The sequence below is a fragment of the Phalaenopsis equestris genome, unplaced genomic scaffold (assembly GCF_001263595.1).
Source record: "Phalaenopsis equestris unplaced genomic scaffold, ASM126359v1 Scaffold001032, whole genome shotgun sequence".
Taxonomy (NCBI): Eukaryota; Viridiplantae; Streptophyta; class Magnoliopsida; order Asparagales; family Orchidaceae; genus Phalaenopsis; species Phalaenopsis equestris.
This window is the reverse complement of record NW_018165471.1, coordinates 132,659-147,854: the sequence shown is the minus strand read 5'-3', so window position 1 is coordinate 147,854 and position 15,196 is coordinate 132,659. Positions and strand designations below refer to the sequence as shown.

At 35.3% G+C, this 15,196-nt stretch overlaps 1 protein-coding gene across 1 annotated transcript; it reads left to right on the top strand.

The window, feature by feature from the left end:
* Nucleotides 1-5,620: 5,620 nt before the first annotated feature.
* On the top strand, nt 5,621-7,431 carry LOC110032826 (cytochrome P450 71A1-like). Its single transcript, XM_020736589.1, has 2 exons — nt 5,621-6,532; nt 6,764-7,431. Exons 1-2 carry the CDS (start codon nt 5,621-5,623, stop codon nt 7,385-7,387), a joined length of 1,536 nt encoding a protein of 511 aa, XP_020592248.1. The 3' UTR covers nt 7,388-7,431.
* Nucleotides 7,432-15,196: the final 7,765 nt, after the last annotated feature.

Sequence of the window (15,196 nt, the reverse complement as noted above, 5' to 3'; positions counted from 1 at the left end):
AATATATTAAAAATCAATGTACAATGAATTTGTAAATTATCCTCCATAATTGATATACATTACACGATGACATGTTCGTTTTTTCTGTATTTATAAGTTTTTTTTTTTTTGGAGAAAAAAAATCTTTTAATATGAAATTAAACGTACATATAGTGTTAACCTTCTTATCTAATTGTAACTGGGTGTAAGACTAAGATATTGCGAAGCACCTGGTTGTGTTCGGCTCATTCGAAATTGCTCATGTTTGACTTATTTATAATAAGCTCAAAGTGAGCTCAAAACTTATTTGATTGAAGTCAAGAAACATAAAATCAGAAAAAACATCACCATTTTTAATTTGAGCTAAATTTAAAACTTGGGCTTTACTTCCAAACTCCTTAAGCACTTCGGTTGCCACTTTATTCTATATTTAAACAATAATGGAATAACCACTACTTGAAAATATGTGATGTGGGATTAAAAAAATGGGCAGGCAGGCAGGCAGGAGGAGGGTACGCGGATGGAGTGAGCAGCAAGCCAGCTACCACCCAACTCTCAAGGATTGTGCTCTATTTTAGGGTCCGTTTGGGGCAACTTATTGGGGTACGGTGGCGGTATGAAAAAGCCACAGTGGTGTTTAAAAAACATGTTAGACGCAGATTATTCTGCTCACACGCGCTTACGAGATTTCCTTAACAGAAGGAGAAACGGAGAAGGAGCCGCGTCCTGCGCCTACTTCCCGCGTTCGGGTGAAAAAGCCCTCGCCCTCTCACCAAGTGAAGAGGAAGAATGGCGCAAACAGGGTTACCTTCCTCGATAATTTTTGGTCTGTCGTTGCCTTCGCGATCTTTCGATCCTTTGCGATCATTCGCGATCCTCGCGATCGTTTTGGGCCAAACCGGAGAGAGATCGTTCACGAAGGCAATCGTTTTGGGCAAAACCGGGAGGGGGAGTGACAAGCGAGGTTGGTTCACGAAGGCCCTCCAAAGCCAATCTGTTCTCTCCGTTGAGACAAGCGGCGCTCTGGCAAGCCTAATCTCTGATTTCGTCCTCTCCTCCCCGCCGAGAAAGGGCTGGATCAGGACCATACCTAATACTTTCACCTGTAGCATTATGGGGGCTGAGTTAAATTAATTATCATAATTTTTTAAGAATTTATAATTAATTATATCAAAATTTTAATTATAATTAATTTGAGAATCTATAATTAATTTATATATCATCAATTTAATTATAATAGATATATATTATAATTTATATATCTTAATTAATGTTATTAATAATTGATTAATCAGAATTTATTAGCTAATAAGTTAATAATTTATAAAAAAAATAAATGATTACATAAATTTTGTTACAAACAATTTCAACAAACAGAGGCAGAATTGTCAATTTTCCAACAACAGCTATCAATAATCTATTCTAAATAAGCTCCCCCAAACAACAAACCAACTTATTCTAATAATCTGCAGATTATCAAATTATCAGAATAATTTGCTTATTAACATATTATAAATAATCAATGGCTGCGCCAAACAGACCCTTAAGCTCATTTGCATAGATACCACCCAAATTCTATTTATTTATAAATCTAACACCTTAACTTATATTTTTAACAATTATTACCACCCAAATAAATTTTTAAAACATATAAAAAATTAATATAAAAAGGATATAAACCAATACTATTGTTTTATTATTTCGAGCTAAATAAGTCGAGCATGACTGAATAACCCTTTGTTTGTGTTCGGATTGTTTATAAATCGAGCTCAAAAAGTTTGTTTGTGTTCAGTTCGTTTGCTTAGCGAACAAATCAAACGCGAGTTATTTAATGAACCGAGCACGAGTTGTTCGCGAATGATGAGCTTGTTTGACAGCCCTAGCTGTAACCATTGATTTACTAATTGACGCCATTGAGCGACATCAACTCCAGCTAGAGTTGTCTCCATAATTTGTTTGATAGGTCTATCATCCAAATATTGTGCATTCAAATTGGTCTTATAATTTCTCAATTTTATACCAAGTGATTGGAGATATGCCCACAAAATTCAGATATAGACTGCACATGAAGATATGAATTGAATAAGCAGCTTCAGTAAATAAATAATTACATACTCAATAACAAATTGAACAGTATCATTAGCAAACATAATAACTTTAAATTGCCATGACTTCTGCCAACATTTTCCTTTTAAACGGCTTCATACCCTTATGTTGCTAATCTGGGAAAGGAATTGTGTCTCTAGCAACAACATCCAAATAAGATGCCAAAAGCATGGATTCTGAAAAATTACATGTCACTCCATTATCATTAGCCTCAATGTACCCCTATGTCCCAAGTGACAACATATGTGGTGTGGCCTCTATGTCTCACAATAGCACATTGATCATTGAAATATATAATTTCAATTTTACAATACATTCATAAGGTATACTTCATTAACAAATTAAATAGAATAATGACATACAACATATGTCAACTATAAAACTGCTTATGTTACAAGTTGCAATGAATGCTAATAAATAAGAAATATACATACCAATGTGTGAAACTCTGTCATCTAGCAACAACATCTTTGCAAACATGAAATAAAATATACATAATGAAAAAAAAAAAAAAAACTTTAACAAAACTTTTAAGTTGGAAAGAAATACAGCTTTATGAGGGAATATTTATAAATTAATGCTTCCTCCATGGATCATTAGAGTGCTTGGAATTTTATGCTAAGAACTTCATCATTATTAATGTATGAATGACATGAAATAGGTTTCAACGACTATCAGACGACTTTTTGGTGAAATTTTTGTGTGATGAGCTTTCATGCATAAAAATCCATCACACATAAAATTTTTCAATAGAGTGTCGTTTTACAAAACAGACTCAGTGAACGCGTTCAGGTCGCTGAAATATTTCAAATGATCCCCTCCATGCCTAAATCTGACATTATCTTGAGGCTTATTTAGCCTATGACAATTCAAACAATAACTAAGATTTTGCCCTTGAAATGATATCAAATTAGCTCCAAACTTCGAATATAATCAAATTTAGCTAAATCATCGAAATTCACCAATTTGGAGATCATATGAACTTTAGTAAAAAATCTCAATTTCTCTCTTTTGGGTGGGGCTCACACTTCGACTTCAATTTTCTGATATGAGACCCATTTTGTTCAAATTTAATTCTATTATTTTGTTTACCTAATCTTGATGATGTAAATGAGCTTAAGAAAAAAGAAACCCCCAGGTTCCAGGGGATAGTGTTTCTCTGGCACCACTAAACAGACGGCCTTGGCACCACTCAAAGTGGCGCCTAGGTGCCAAGGCACCTTCGCACCACCAAAGTGGTGTCTTGGCGCCTCTCTTCCAGACTCTCTTCCGCGCGTCTATCTCGCAGTTTTTGGAGCCAAGTGACGCATCCTACCGTCGCCGACAATCCTAGAAGCTTCATCGTCAATCTGTGGAAGCTCCCGCTACTCCCCGCTCTAATTGACTATCATCCGAGTGCCAATCTTTTGCTCTAATCATCGGTAATTGAGGGATCGATTCGTGAGAGGCAACCATTCTCATGCCTCTTTCTCTCATCCTTCTCTCCTGCAGTGCTCTAATTGGCCTCCTCTCCTTCCTCTGCGGTGCACTTCGTAGTGGTCGGCTCACCTCCTCCATTAAGTCTCCTTCCTCCTCTTTTAATTTTCCTTTATTGTACTTTATTTTGTTTGAGTAAATTAATTAAATGAAATAATTAAATTAGGCTCGGGTTTAGGCTAGCCATAGGTCAGCTCAAAACCAACCTGAACTAAACATGACCTGATATGAACCCAACTTGACCTGAACCTAAACCAATCTTACTTGAACCTTAACCAATCCAACCCAAACCCAACCCGGCCCCAACACAACTTGAATAAACCTTACCCAACATAGCCTAGCCTAACCCAACTTAGCCCAACATAGTCTAACCCAACCTAGTCTAACCTAACCTAACCCAACCCAACCTAACATAACCTAACCCAAACTAGCCCAATTTAAATCAACTTAGCCCAACCTAACTAAGTCCAGCCTAACCCAATCTATCTGAACTAAACTCAACCTAGCCTAACCCAACCTTACTCAACCAACCCAACCTAGCCCAACCTAGCCCCACATAACACGACCTAGCCAACATCGCCCAACTTAGCATAAACCTACCCAATCCAAACCAACCTAGCCCATCATAACCTAGCCTAATCCAACCCATCCCAACCTAGCCCATCCTAACTCAACCAACCCAACCCAACCCAACTCAACCTAGCCCAACCTTGTCCAACCCAACCTAACCCAGCCCAACTCAGCCCAACCAACCTAGCCCAACTCAACCTAACCCAACCAAGCCAAACCCAACCTAGCCTAACACAACCTAACCTAACCTAGTTGACCTTAGCTGGCCTTAGGTGACCTTAGCTAGTCTTAGCTGTGTTTAGCTGACCGTAGTTGGCCATAGGTGACATTTGTTGATCTTAGCTCACCTTAGTTGATCTTAACTAACCTTAGCTGATCTTAGCCGACCCTTTCTTACTATTCAAAAGCTAGTAATTGAATTGAGTAAATGAAAAAAAAAATTACAACTTTCTTAAAATAAACTTAAAACAATTTTTAGCTCCGTGCATTCTACAAATTACAACCCCTTAACTCCTAAACAATTTGAATCAACAACATGACAATCATATGGTTATTAAATCACTATTCTGTCTTTATAACATACACATTAACTCATTCAAATAATTTTTTTACTTAATTTAAATTATCCTAAATAAGTTAAAATCTGAACTAGTCAAATTTAACTTGATTAAATTAGTTAGCTACAAGACAAAATTAAATCCAACTTAAGGTAGTGATGCAGTGGTAGTGCAACACCGTATCGCAATTTTGCCTGTTTGAAAAAAAAAATGTTTTGGTAGTTTTTTAAAAAATATGTCACTGAAATCAATGCTTTCCCACCGATCCTGACTTTCTAGCTACGATCTCCCACCGATCGTAACTTCCAGCTACGGTCCAACTTTTCACCCATTTTATCAATGAAGTTTTTTTCTCCCCCTTAAACATTTAATTTTAAATGTCTATTAACTTATTAGAACTTGGTGTTATTTGGAGAGAAAAAGTCCAGCAACCCGATAATTTTTACCAATTCACTCATGTGCACATTATTATTTTTTTTCTTTGGCAGTACATTTGTACCGCCTAATGCATATATATACATATCTAACAATATCTAAACTTATTTTTTTATTTATACAACATACTCCAATATTTTGTCACGTAAATATCACTATTTTAATTTTAGATAATATTTCTATATAATTTTATACGATCATATATATTCTATAAAACTTGATATTAAAGTGTTTCATACATAAATAGTTAGGAATTAAGAAATTATCGTTTTCTCCGATAAACAAGAACAGAGCTTTTATATTCGCAATTGCCCATCTTCAAATTAGATTTTTTTTTTTTATAGAAATAATAAAATTTAATAATTTTTTTCTTATATATTTTGAATAATTTAGTAATTTTATCCCCTCATATCAACTAATATATGATTTTACCCATTCTAAAAATTAAAGTTGATTCTTATAAATAATCTGTGAAAGGCATTCCCAAATTCACCGCCATGGTTCTTCATCTCCTGCCCATCTCCTTCTATCTTCTTCTTTCCTTACTCCTCTTCTTATTCCTCAAATCAATAGCTTTAAAAAGAGAACAACGAAGCCACCATCTTCCACCAGGCCCCGCGGCGCTCCCCTTCATCGGCAACATCCTGAAACTCGGCCGTCTTCCCCACGTATCCCTCCGAAACCTCGCCGCAGAGCACGGCCCTCTCATGCACCTCACCCTCGGCCAAATCCCCACCATCATCGCCTCCTCAAAGGAAACAGCTTTCGAAATCCTCAGAACGCAAGACCGCATCTTTTGCAGCCGCCCCGAACTCATTGCAAGCTCCCACCTTTCCTATGGCGGCCTCGACATCGCCTTCTCCCCTTACAACGATCACTGGAAGCAAATCAAACGATTCAGCAATGCGGAGTTCTTTGGGGCAAGTAAGGTGGAATCATTCCGCGCTATTCGGGATGAAGAAGTTGGTGTTTTGGTGAACACGATAAGAAAGGATTGGCGTGATGGAAAGGCGACGGATTTGAGCAAGATGGCTGTTTGCTTCTTTAATAATGTTATACACAGAGAGGTGTTTGGGAACAGAGCATCGGCGGATGGGGAGTGCGGGGAGAGCCGGCACCAGGATCTTATCAGGGCGGTGATAGATGTGCTCCCTGGGTTTAGTATTGGGGATTTATTTCCTCGATTTTGGTGGCTGGATTGGCTTACCGGGTGGCGGCTGAAGCTTGTGAGAAGTTTCAGGGAGATGGATAAGCTTTTTGATGAGGAGATAAGAGAAAGACAAGTGAAAAAATCAGGTCTGAGAAGGAAAGAAGAAAACTTTCTTGATTTGCTTCTTCGGTGTGAAGTTGAGAAGCATCCGCTGCTAGGGTTCCTCCTGTCAAGGGAAGATATCAAGGCTTTGATGATGGTAAATATAATGAAATCTATCTTCTTGCTTACTTGGAAGCCAAAAAAGGCTGCTTTTGCTCAAATATATCAATTTATCATCGATTTCCTGGAAGAAATTTTCTAACTTCTGGAATCCTTCATAAAGCTCCCAATTGAAAAATATGTCCTACATCCTTCAAACAAATTTGATTTATATATCCTCTGACTTCATTTTGTTTCATGAGTATACTTACAATAAATTTATCTGCAGGATTTATTTTTCACAGCTACAGAGACAGCAGCAGTAACAATCGAGTGGGGAATGAGCGCGCTAATGAAAAACCCAATAGCCATGAAGAAAGCTCAGGAAGAAGTCCGGCGAGTTGTCGGCGCTGGAAAGCTAAAGGTTGAAGAAGATGATCTTCAACACCTAAACTATCTGAAGCTGGTTGTAAACGAAACCTTGAGACTCTACCCTGCAGCTCCTTTGTTAGGTCCACATGAATGCATGCAAGACACTAGAATCAACGGCTACAACATTGCAGCAAAGACAAGAGTCATCATCAACGCTTCAGCCATTGGAAGAGATCCGAAGAGCTGGAGTGATCCGGAGAGTTTTCAACCAGAGAGGTTTTTGAATGGTAAAATAAACTACAGAGGAAATCATTTTGAATTCATACCGTTTGGTTCGGGTCGGAGGATTTGTCCTGGAATGGCGCATGGTGTTATTGGGGTTGAGATTGTTTTTGCAAATCTTCTTTATTCTTTTGATTGGGAGTTGCCGAATGGGATGCAGGAGAAGGAATTAGATATGGAGGAGCGTTATGGGGTTAGTATTTCTAGGAAAAATCCCCTCTTTTTGATGGCAAAACCAGCCATAAGTGTCTCCATATAATGAAAAATTATTACATGTGGGTTACAGTATCATAATCACGTCATCATGTATCACACGACGGTCCATTTGAATTGTTATCCAGACGTACATAATAATCTCTCTCATATAATGTGTTTAATTTGTCAGAGTAAAAAAAAAAAAGGCCTTTGGAGCTATATGAAATTAATAAATGTGTTTGCCTAAGGGATTTGATCAACTTCATATATATTTCCTCCAACTTTTTTATTTATTATTATTATATGAATTTATTTTTTTGTTTCAAATTTTGATATTACATCTCACACATCTTGAACCTAGACTACAAAGGTTCTTTATGCCATCAAAGATTTCAATATATATAAGATGGGATGTCTATTATCACATGAAGGATTGTGTCATTAGACAACTTGCTTACCCTATAGCATAGCAAAACATAGATCCCGTAATGTTAGTAAGGATTGGAATATGATGATTTTTGTCCATTTATAATAATAAGTGATAATCATTGACTTATAATTTATTGCATGATATATTCATGTAAGAGATTCATGAGATGTTGTCATGTTCATGGGCAGACCCACATACATTTGAGAGGGGACAATTGCCCCCTTGAGCTAATAACGTGGGGCGATTCGGTCATTTGCCGCCCCTAAAAACATATTTACGTTGGTTAAACCTCATATAAAATTTATAAGTAGAAACTAAATTTTTAATAGTAAAATAACTTTATATATTATATAGTTTGTCAAATCCAGCCAACCACGAGCCCATGCAAAGCTCCAACATGGCACAAGTTCTAATTACTTTACTTTTCTATTTAAACAACAGGAACAATTTATAATTTCAGAATCTGAGACTAAAACTTATAATACATATTTACATATTTGACAACTAAATTCTATTTTTTACATTTCTACCACCTAAAATCATTCATATCACATCAAAAATATCACTATTTTAATTTTTAAAAAATAAAATATACTTTTTAAGCATGGTTAAGTGACATGTAAGATAAAATTAAGTTTAGGTGTTAAATATGTAAATACATAAGAATCTAATGGTATGTACGTAAATCATTCTAGATAATATAAAAATAAGAAAATGACTAGCTCAAATTTATATTTTTTTTAATTGTAGCATAGGCATTTAAACAAATTCTTAAATCAAATGAATTAGGTTTAAAAATATTAAATAATTTTCATGTTATAGTATCTAATGACATGATTATAATATTGATAATACGTGATTATACCATAAGTTTAAATTATATTATTTTTTAATCTTTTTACTCGTCTATTTTTATCAATTTTAAATTTAAAATTAAAAGAAAAGTATAGTAATCAATAATAATTTCACGTGTGGACAAAAAATTGATGTTATTTTTGAAATTATTAATCTATGCGTCCATTGAAATTTTTTTTTGCTTTCGCCCCCTGCTCTTAGGACATGGGGCTTACTTCGCTCTCCCTTGCTCTGCCACGTGCCTCTCTCGCCTCTCTAGCACACTTGCTTAGGACTCACTCTGCTCAACCTTGCCTTGCCTCGCTCCGACATGAGCTCAACCTCTATAGCATGCATGCACGCTGAATTTGTTTGGTTGCTATTAAACTTATAATGATCTATATTTGGTTATCTTCTTACATATATTATTAGACTACTCATCACGACGATGTATCAAAATTTTAGTCTTTTTAAACTTCTATAGAAGTTATTAAGTGATTTCAAACAAGAGCTTGAAATGTATATTTTGCTATCTAAATAGTGAAGTGTGATAGACATTAAATTTACTAATAGAATAAACATGTCTCCCTTAAAAGAAAGACTGGTTCCGCCCCTGGTCATGTTGGCATTGAAACCTAAGATGCTTCCTCAAAGGAAAGCTTTTTGATGGAAGTAATATATTATTGTGAACTATTGATTATTTTTTATTTATTATATTTTATTAAGCTATAGTACAAAAGTTAAATTACACATTAGTTTTAAAGTATGCCACATGAGTTATAGTAAGTTCTTAGATTGTGATCATCCTTCTAGTAGTGACTCTTAATCAATAAATGGAGTGGAAGAACATGTTGAGATACAACATCTAACTAGATGTTATATAGTTGTAGATCTATTAAGGACTTCCTTATTAAATTATGAAAAAAAATGTTGACAATCATATACTAAAATATTCTATTAAGAAAAAAACTTCTTGCATCACAAATTGGATTATATGAATTTTAAGAAAAATATTTGTGTTAAGAATTGAAGTACATTATTAAATTTAGAAGGGAAGATAAATGATATACAAAGACATATATAGACTCTGAAAAGACAAAGAGGGGGTAGAAATATTTTATAAGATATGAAATAAAGATGAACGTATTGATGGTTAGTTAACTAATAAAGATGAAAGTATATAAAGTGGCATGTCTGTAATCACATGAAGGATGGTCTCATTAAACAACTTGTTTACTTTAAAGCATGACAAAACATAAATCGCCAAGATTGAAGTTTTGTGAAAGAGTCTCGTAATGTTTAGTTAGTATTGGAGTTTGATGATTTTTGTCCATTTAGAATAACGTGCATTAATCATAGTACATATTGTATGAGTTTGATGACTTCTAAGCTGTTGTATGATATGAGCATGTAAGAGATTCATGGAATGTTGTCATGTTGGAATTGAAGCATAAGATGCTTCCTCAAACGAGAGGTTTTTGATGCAAGTAATATTATTGTGAACTATTAGTTACTTTTTATTTAAGCTATTTTATTAAGCTATTATACAAATGTAATTTGACATGTTATTTTATTAATAACACACATTTTAAGAAATATTAAAAACTAGTTCTACAAGCATGCTACAAGAGTTATATGTCATGGACAAACATCTCTTAAGTCTCCCATGCGACTTTAACACTCTTTACTAAATCAGCCTAACACTTGCAAAGCTTTGACTTGAATGCACTAAAACTCTCTAGGAATAAGTTGGGAGAAAATATTAAAGAAAGGAACAATTCGATAAAGAATGGAAGATTACACTTGGTTACCTAGAAACCTTTGATGGATACAAATGAGGGAGAGGGACTCCTATTTATAGTCCTCTCTCAAACCTTAGCAACTTTCCAGATTACATTAGAATATACTAACTATTAGATAGTTCTACATTGCTTATATATATATATATATATATATGATCCTAGATCATTTTTGGTTATCCTTGAGTTCTCCTTGAAGTTTTTCCCTTCCAACATTATCTAAAATGTGGTGGATCCTTCTAGTGTATCTTAGATTATTCTTCCTCTCTCTAGTTTTCTCTAAAATATTCTTTCATATTGCAAAAAGGATGTGGCTCAACCTTTCTTGAAATGTAGGTGCATGACACTCTCTCCCACCTAAGCTCGCAATGCCCTCATTGTGCCTTCTACCTGATACCATTAGTTCTTTTTTTTCCATGTGTCTTCATATCTCATTTTCTTATCTGCCTACTTCTAAATTCTTCTTGCAACCTTATGTAATGTGCTCGAGCTAACTACTTTTGCTCGTTCTAGGATTTGATAAATTTGAAGACTATTGGGCTTTTTCACTCATGCTTGCTTGTAGGGGAGAGGGGTGTAATGCAGTAAGGTTTCATGGCTAGCGGCTTAGTCCTTGACTCCAACCTATTCTGATGGTTCATCTTCTTTCTTGGAGGTAGCTCCTATGTTAACTCACTATTATACTTATCAATTATCGTTGCTACCTCCCATGACATACCTTCTTGAGTATTTTGTTCTTCATTATAAAGAATAATTAAGTAGCTTCTGTCCTCTTGTCTGATGTCATTCATGAATTGAATGACTGATAACATCTTAGCTTCTTGCTTTCTAGTCCTTATTGTTGGTACAAAGCAAGCTTGATTGCTTTCCATAATACACCTGATATTGATGAAGAGTAGTGAGAATGCTCGTACATGATCAAAGAAGTCTAGCCTTAGAACAACTTTAAAATCATCCATTGGAATGAAAAAGAAGTTTAATGTACCTGACCAAACTCCAATATTGCTCTTTACTCTATTGTTATTTCATGGATTGATCTTATTATTTAATTGATTGCCTTGATGAGCTTTCTCCTTCAGTTATTTGCAAACCCAACCTTTTGCTTTTCAACTGAGATGAAATTGTGAGAAGCACATGTGCTCTAGCCTCATCCTCCTCATTCTGAGGTTAGAATTGTCTCTTAAGCTCATTCTTGAAGCCATCAAAGAAGGATATGGTGCACTTACCTTTATATACATCTCCTCCTCTTCTTCCCCTCCACAACATAGTGACATCAGAAAGATAAAGAGTTGCAAATTGACCTTTTGCTTCTTTCTCTATAATCCCCATGGCTCTAAAATATTGCTGAAGTCCACATAGGAAGTTGTCAACTTCTTTCGCATTGCAAGTTCCTCCAAAACTCTTAGGCTTTGGCACTTCAATACATTTGAATTTGAAAGTATGGTGGTTGGTGTACGTGGCTAGTGCTCTTTGCATAGCAATATGTCTTCACGTATATCTTCCAAGCTGGCATGTATGTTGCTTATTTCTTCCTCGTGAGCTCATAGCTCCCCCTTCAAGTTCTTTCACATCTTTGTTATTTAGTCTTTAAAGAATTCCTCCAGTTGGAGCATTATACCTCTAATCGCCGAATAAATTGTGATCTCCTCCTCCTCTAGTCCATCCACCTTTTGACCAACTCTTCTATCCGAGCCTCCGTGTCATTCATTACCTTCTACTCTGGAGGAAAGCGCGAATCAAAGCCATGCATGATCTCCTTAGACCTCCCATGTGGTTTAGATGCAGTCACTCTCGTTGCTCCTGACGACCTCACCCTTGTTGGGATGATTCCACATTAGTAGACTTAGACTCCATGTTGTGCTCTTTGATGCTCTTTGCCGCACATTCAAACCTTGGCTCCAATATCAACTGTCACGAATAAACTTCTCTTAAGTCTCTCGTGCGGCTTTAACATTCTTCATTTGTACTAAATCAGCTTAATATTTTCAATACTTGGATTTGCAAGCACTGAAATTCTCTAGGAAGAAGTAGGGAGAAAGTATTGAAGAAATGAACAATTCAATAAAGAATGGAAGATTAAACTTGGTTGCTCAGAAACCTTTGATGGATACAAATGAGAGGGAGGGACTCCTATTTTTAGTCCTCTCTCAAACCTTAGGAAATTTCTATATTACATTAGAAAAAACTAACTTATAGATAATTTTACATTGCTCTTTTATATATATACATGATCCTATATATTTTTAGGCTATCCTTGAGTTCTCCATGAAGTTTTTCCCTTGCTCCATTCTCCGGAATGTGGTGGTTCATTCTAAGGTCTCTTGGATTATTTTTCTCTTTAATTTTCTTTCGATTGTTCTTTATTATAGAAAAAAGGAAGTGGCTCGGCCTTTCTTGAAATAGATGTGCGTAACATATAGGTCGAAGTTCTTGAACTAAGATCTTCCTTCTAACAACGGCTCTTAATCAATAAATAGCAAGGAAGAACTTGTTGAGTCACCTCATCTAATTAGATGTTATATAGTTGTAGATCTCTTAAAGGACTTTCTTATTAAATAATGGAACAATTGTTGACAATGGTATATTACCATATAATACTAAGAAAAAAGCTTCTCGAGTTGGTCGTTATGAATTTTAAGAAATATATTCGTGCTAAGAATTTAACAATATTGTTGGATTTAGAAGGGAAGTTAAATGATATACGTCGGAACACTTGAAAGACTTTCAATAAATGATTATAATTGACAAAGCGGAGGAAGAAATATTTTGTATGTATAATGGTTAGTTAACTAATATATCAAGGCAAATATGTAACTCAACCAAAGCGATTGCCGAGCTTATTTGATTTATCAATAGAATTTAAGCAGGACTATCAAGATTGTCGGACACCTAATTTCGAGCAAACATAAAGTAATATAATAGAAGCTTCGAAATACCATGTCATTAGGAGGAGGGCATAATGTAATTTTATTATCTTCTAATGTCAGCCTCATCACCACTTCAATTTTCTTTATTCATTTGACTCTAATGCTATAAAGATTTAGTCATCATCATATCTTCTGAATTATTAGTTAAAATGCATGATGACATGCTTTTTATACTATTTGACCAATTTTTACATTGCAAAAAAATTATTAAAACTCATTATCCAATCCCTAAATTGCTTAAATTTATTTAATTGTAATGCTAAAACATTATATATGTAATGCTAAAATTGCAAAGCTTGCTGGCGCAGACTTCTCTACTTTCAGATGAACCTTCCTCTCTATTCATTGAATAAGAGCAAAATCAAAGCACAAATTGAATATGTAAACAAATAAATTAAAGCAACTGGGCTTTTATGCATAGTATACAGTGATAAAATCTAATTACTAACATATATTAGGCAATAAGCTAATTTTATACATTTATTTTTGGGTGGTTTCGTGAAGGTAAAAATATTACATGCGGACTCTGAATGCATCCGGAGTCCAATATTGGGGCAGCTCGAGGTCGTTAGAATGCTTGCTTGCAAAACTCTTGTTGTGGTATATATGAAATTTAAAACGATTGGCGACGAAGAAAATAAAATAGCACGAGAAAATTCACACCAAAAGAACACACAGATTTACGTGGTTCGACAAATTGCCTAAATATCCACGGAGTTGCTGAGGATTTTACTAATTGAGGAAATTTACACCAGTTTGATCACAACAACAATTAAGGATCTCTCATTTGCTCTTTCTCTTTACACAAAGATTCACCCAAGAGCAAGAACACCAAAGAAGAAGAAAAATATACAAGAGAAAACTTGTTTCTCTTTTGTCACAAGTCACCGAGAAGAACACCTTCTTCTTCCCAATCTTCTTCTTCCTTCTCCTGCTTCAACGAAAATGCTTTATCTGCCCTTGACTTCTCTCTCTAGCCAAAAGGAAAGCCGTGCGATACCTTTTATCGCCAACAGGAATGGGGAACGGTTTCGCAATAGCGGGAGGAGTCGCGATCTTTCGCGATAAAGGAGTAACGGGCAAAGCGACGCGAAGCTTCACGCGCGGGAGCAGACAGAGGTGTCGATTCGCGAAAATGGAGGCGGAGGGGACGGGAGATCGCGATTCGCGATCGTAGGAGTGGAAGAGAGTCGTACCGGGCTCCACTTCTAACAACTCTCACTGCCAGTCCTAAGTTTCAAGCCGAGTTGAGATGATTGCGCATCGAATGTTGATCGGTTCGTCGCATTTATGCTGGAAATCTGCACTTTTCCTGGAAGGATCCAAGTCAAGTTTTCATCAGAAAGCTTCCTGAATTCAGCTGAAAAAATCAGAAGCAATTCCCTCGTTATGAATAGGGTTTAGGAATTGCCCTCTTCATTCATAATCCTTGAATTTATAATGCAAGCTATATGCAATTATTTCCATCAATTTTCTCTTTTTTTTTATCCTTATTAGTAATCTGATAAACTTTTGTTTTAGTAAAAATTAAGGTTTTGGTGTTAGAAGTGTAAATATGTAAAAATTGAGTGACATGTAGGGGTGTAAACGAGCTGAACACTAGTTTATATTTCGAGCTCAAAAAGTGTGTTCGTGTTCGACTCGTTTGCTTAACGAGCTGAACACGAGCTGTTCACGAACAAAGAGTCTTTTTAACAACCCTAATCATGTAGTCATAAGACATAAGCCAATAAGGGTTTGAGTAAGATTTAAAAATTATTATTTATATTAAAACATCATTTAAATCAAATTTAATAATTTTATTCCATTTTCTTAATCAATATTTTAATTGATTATAAATCTTTGTAGCCTTGTAGTCAATTAGATTTTTTTAAAATACTACT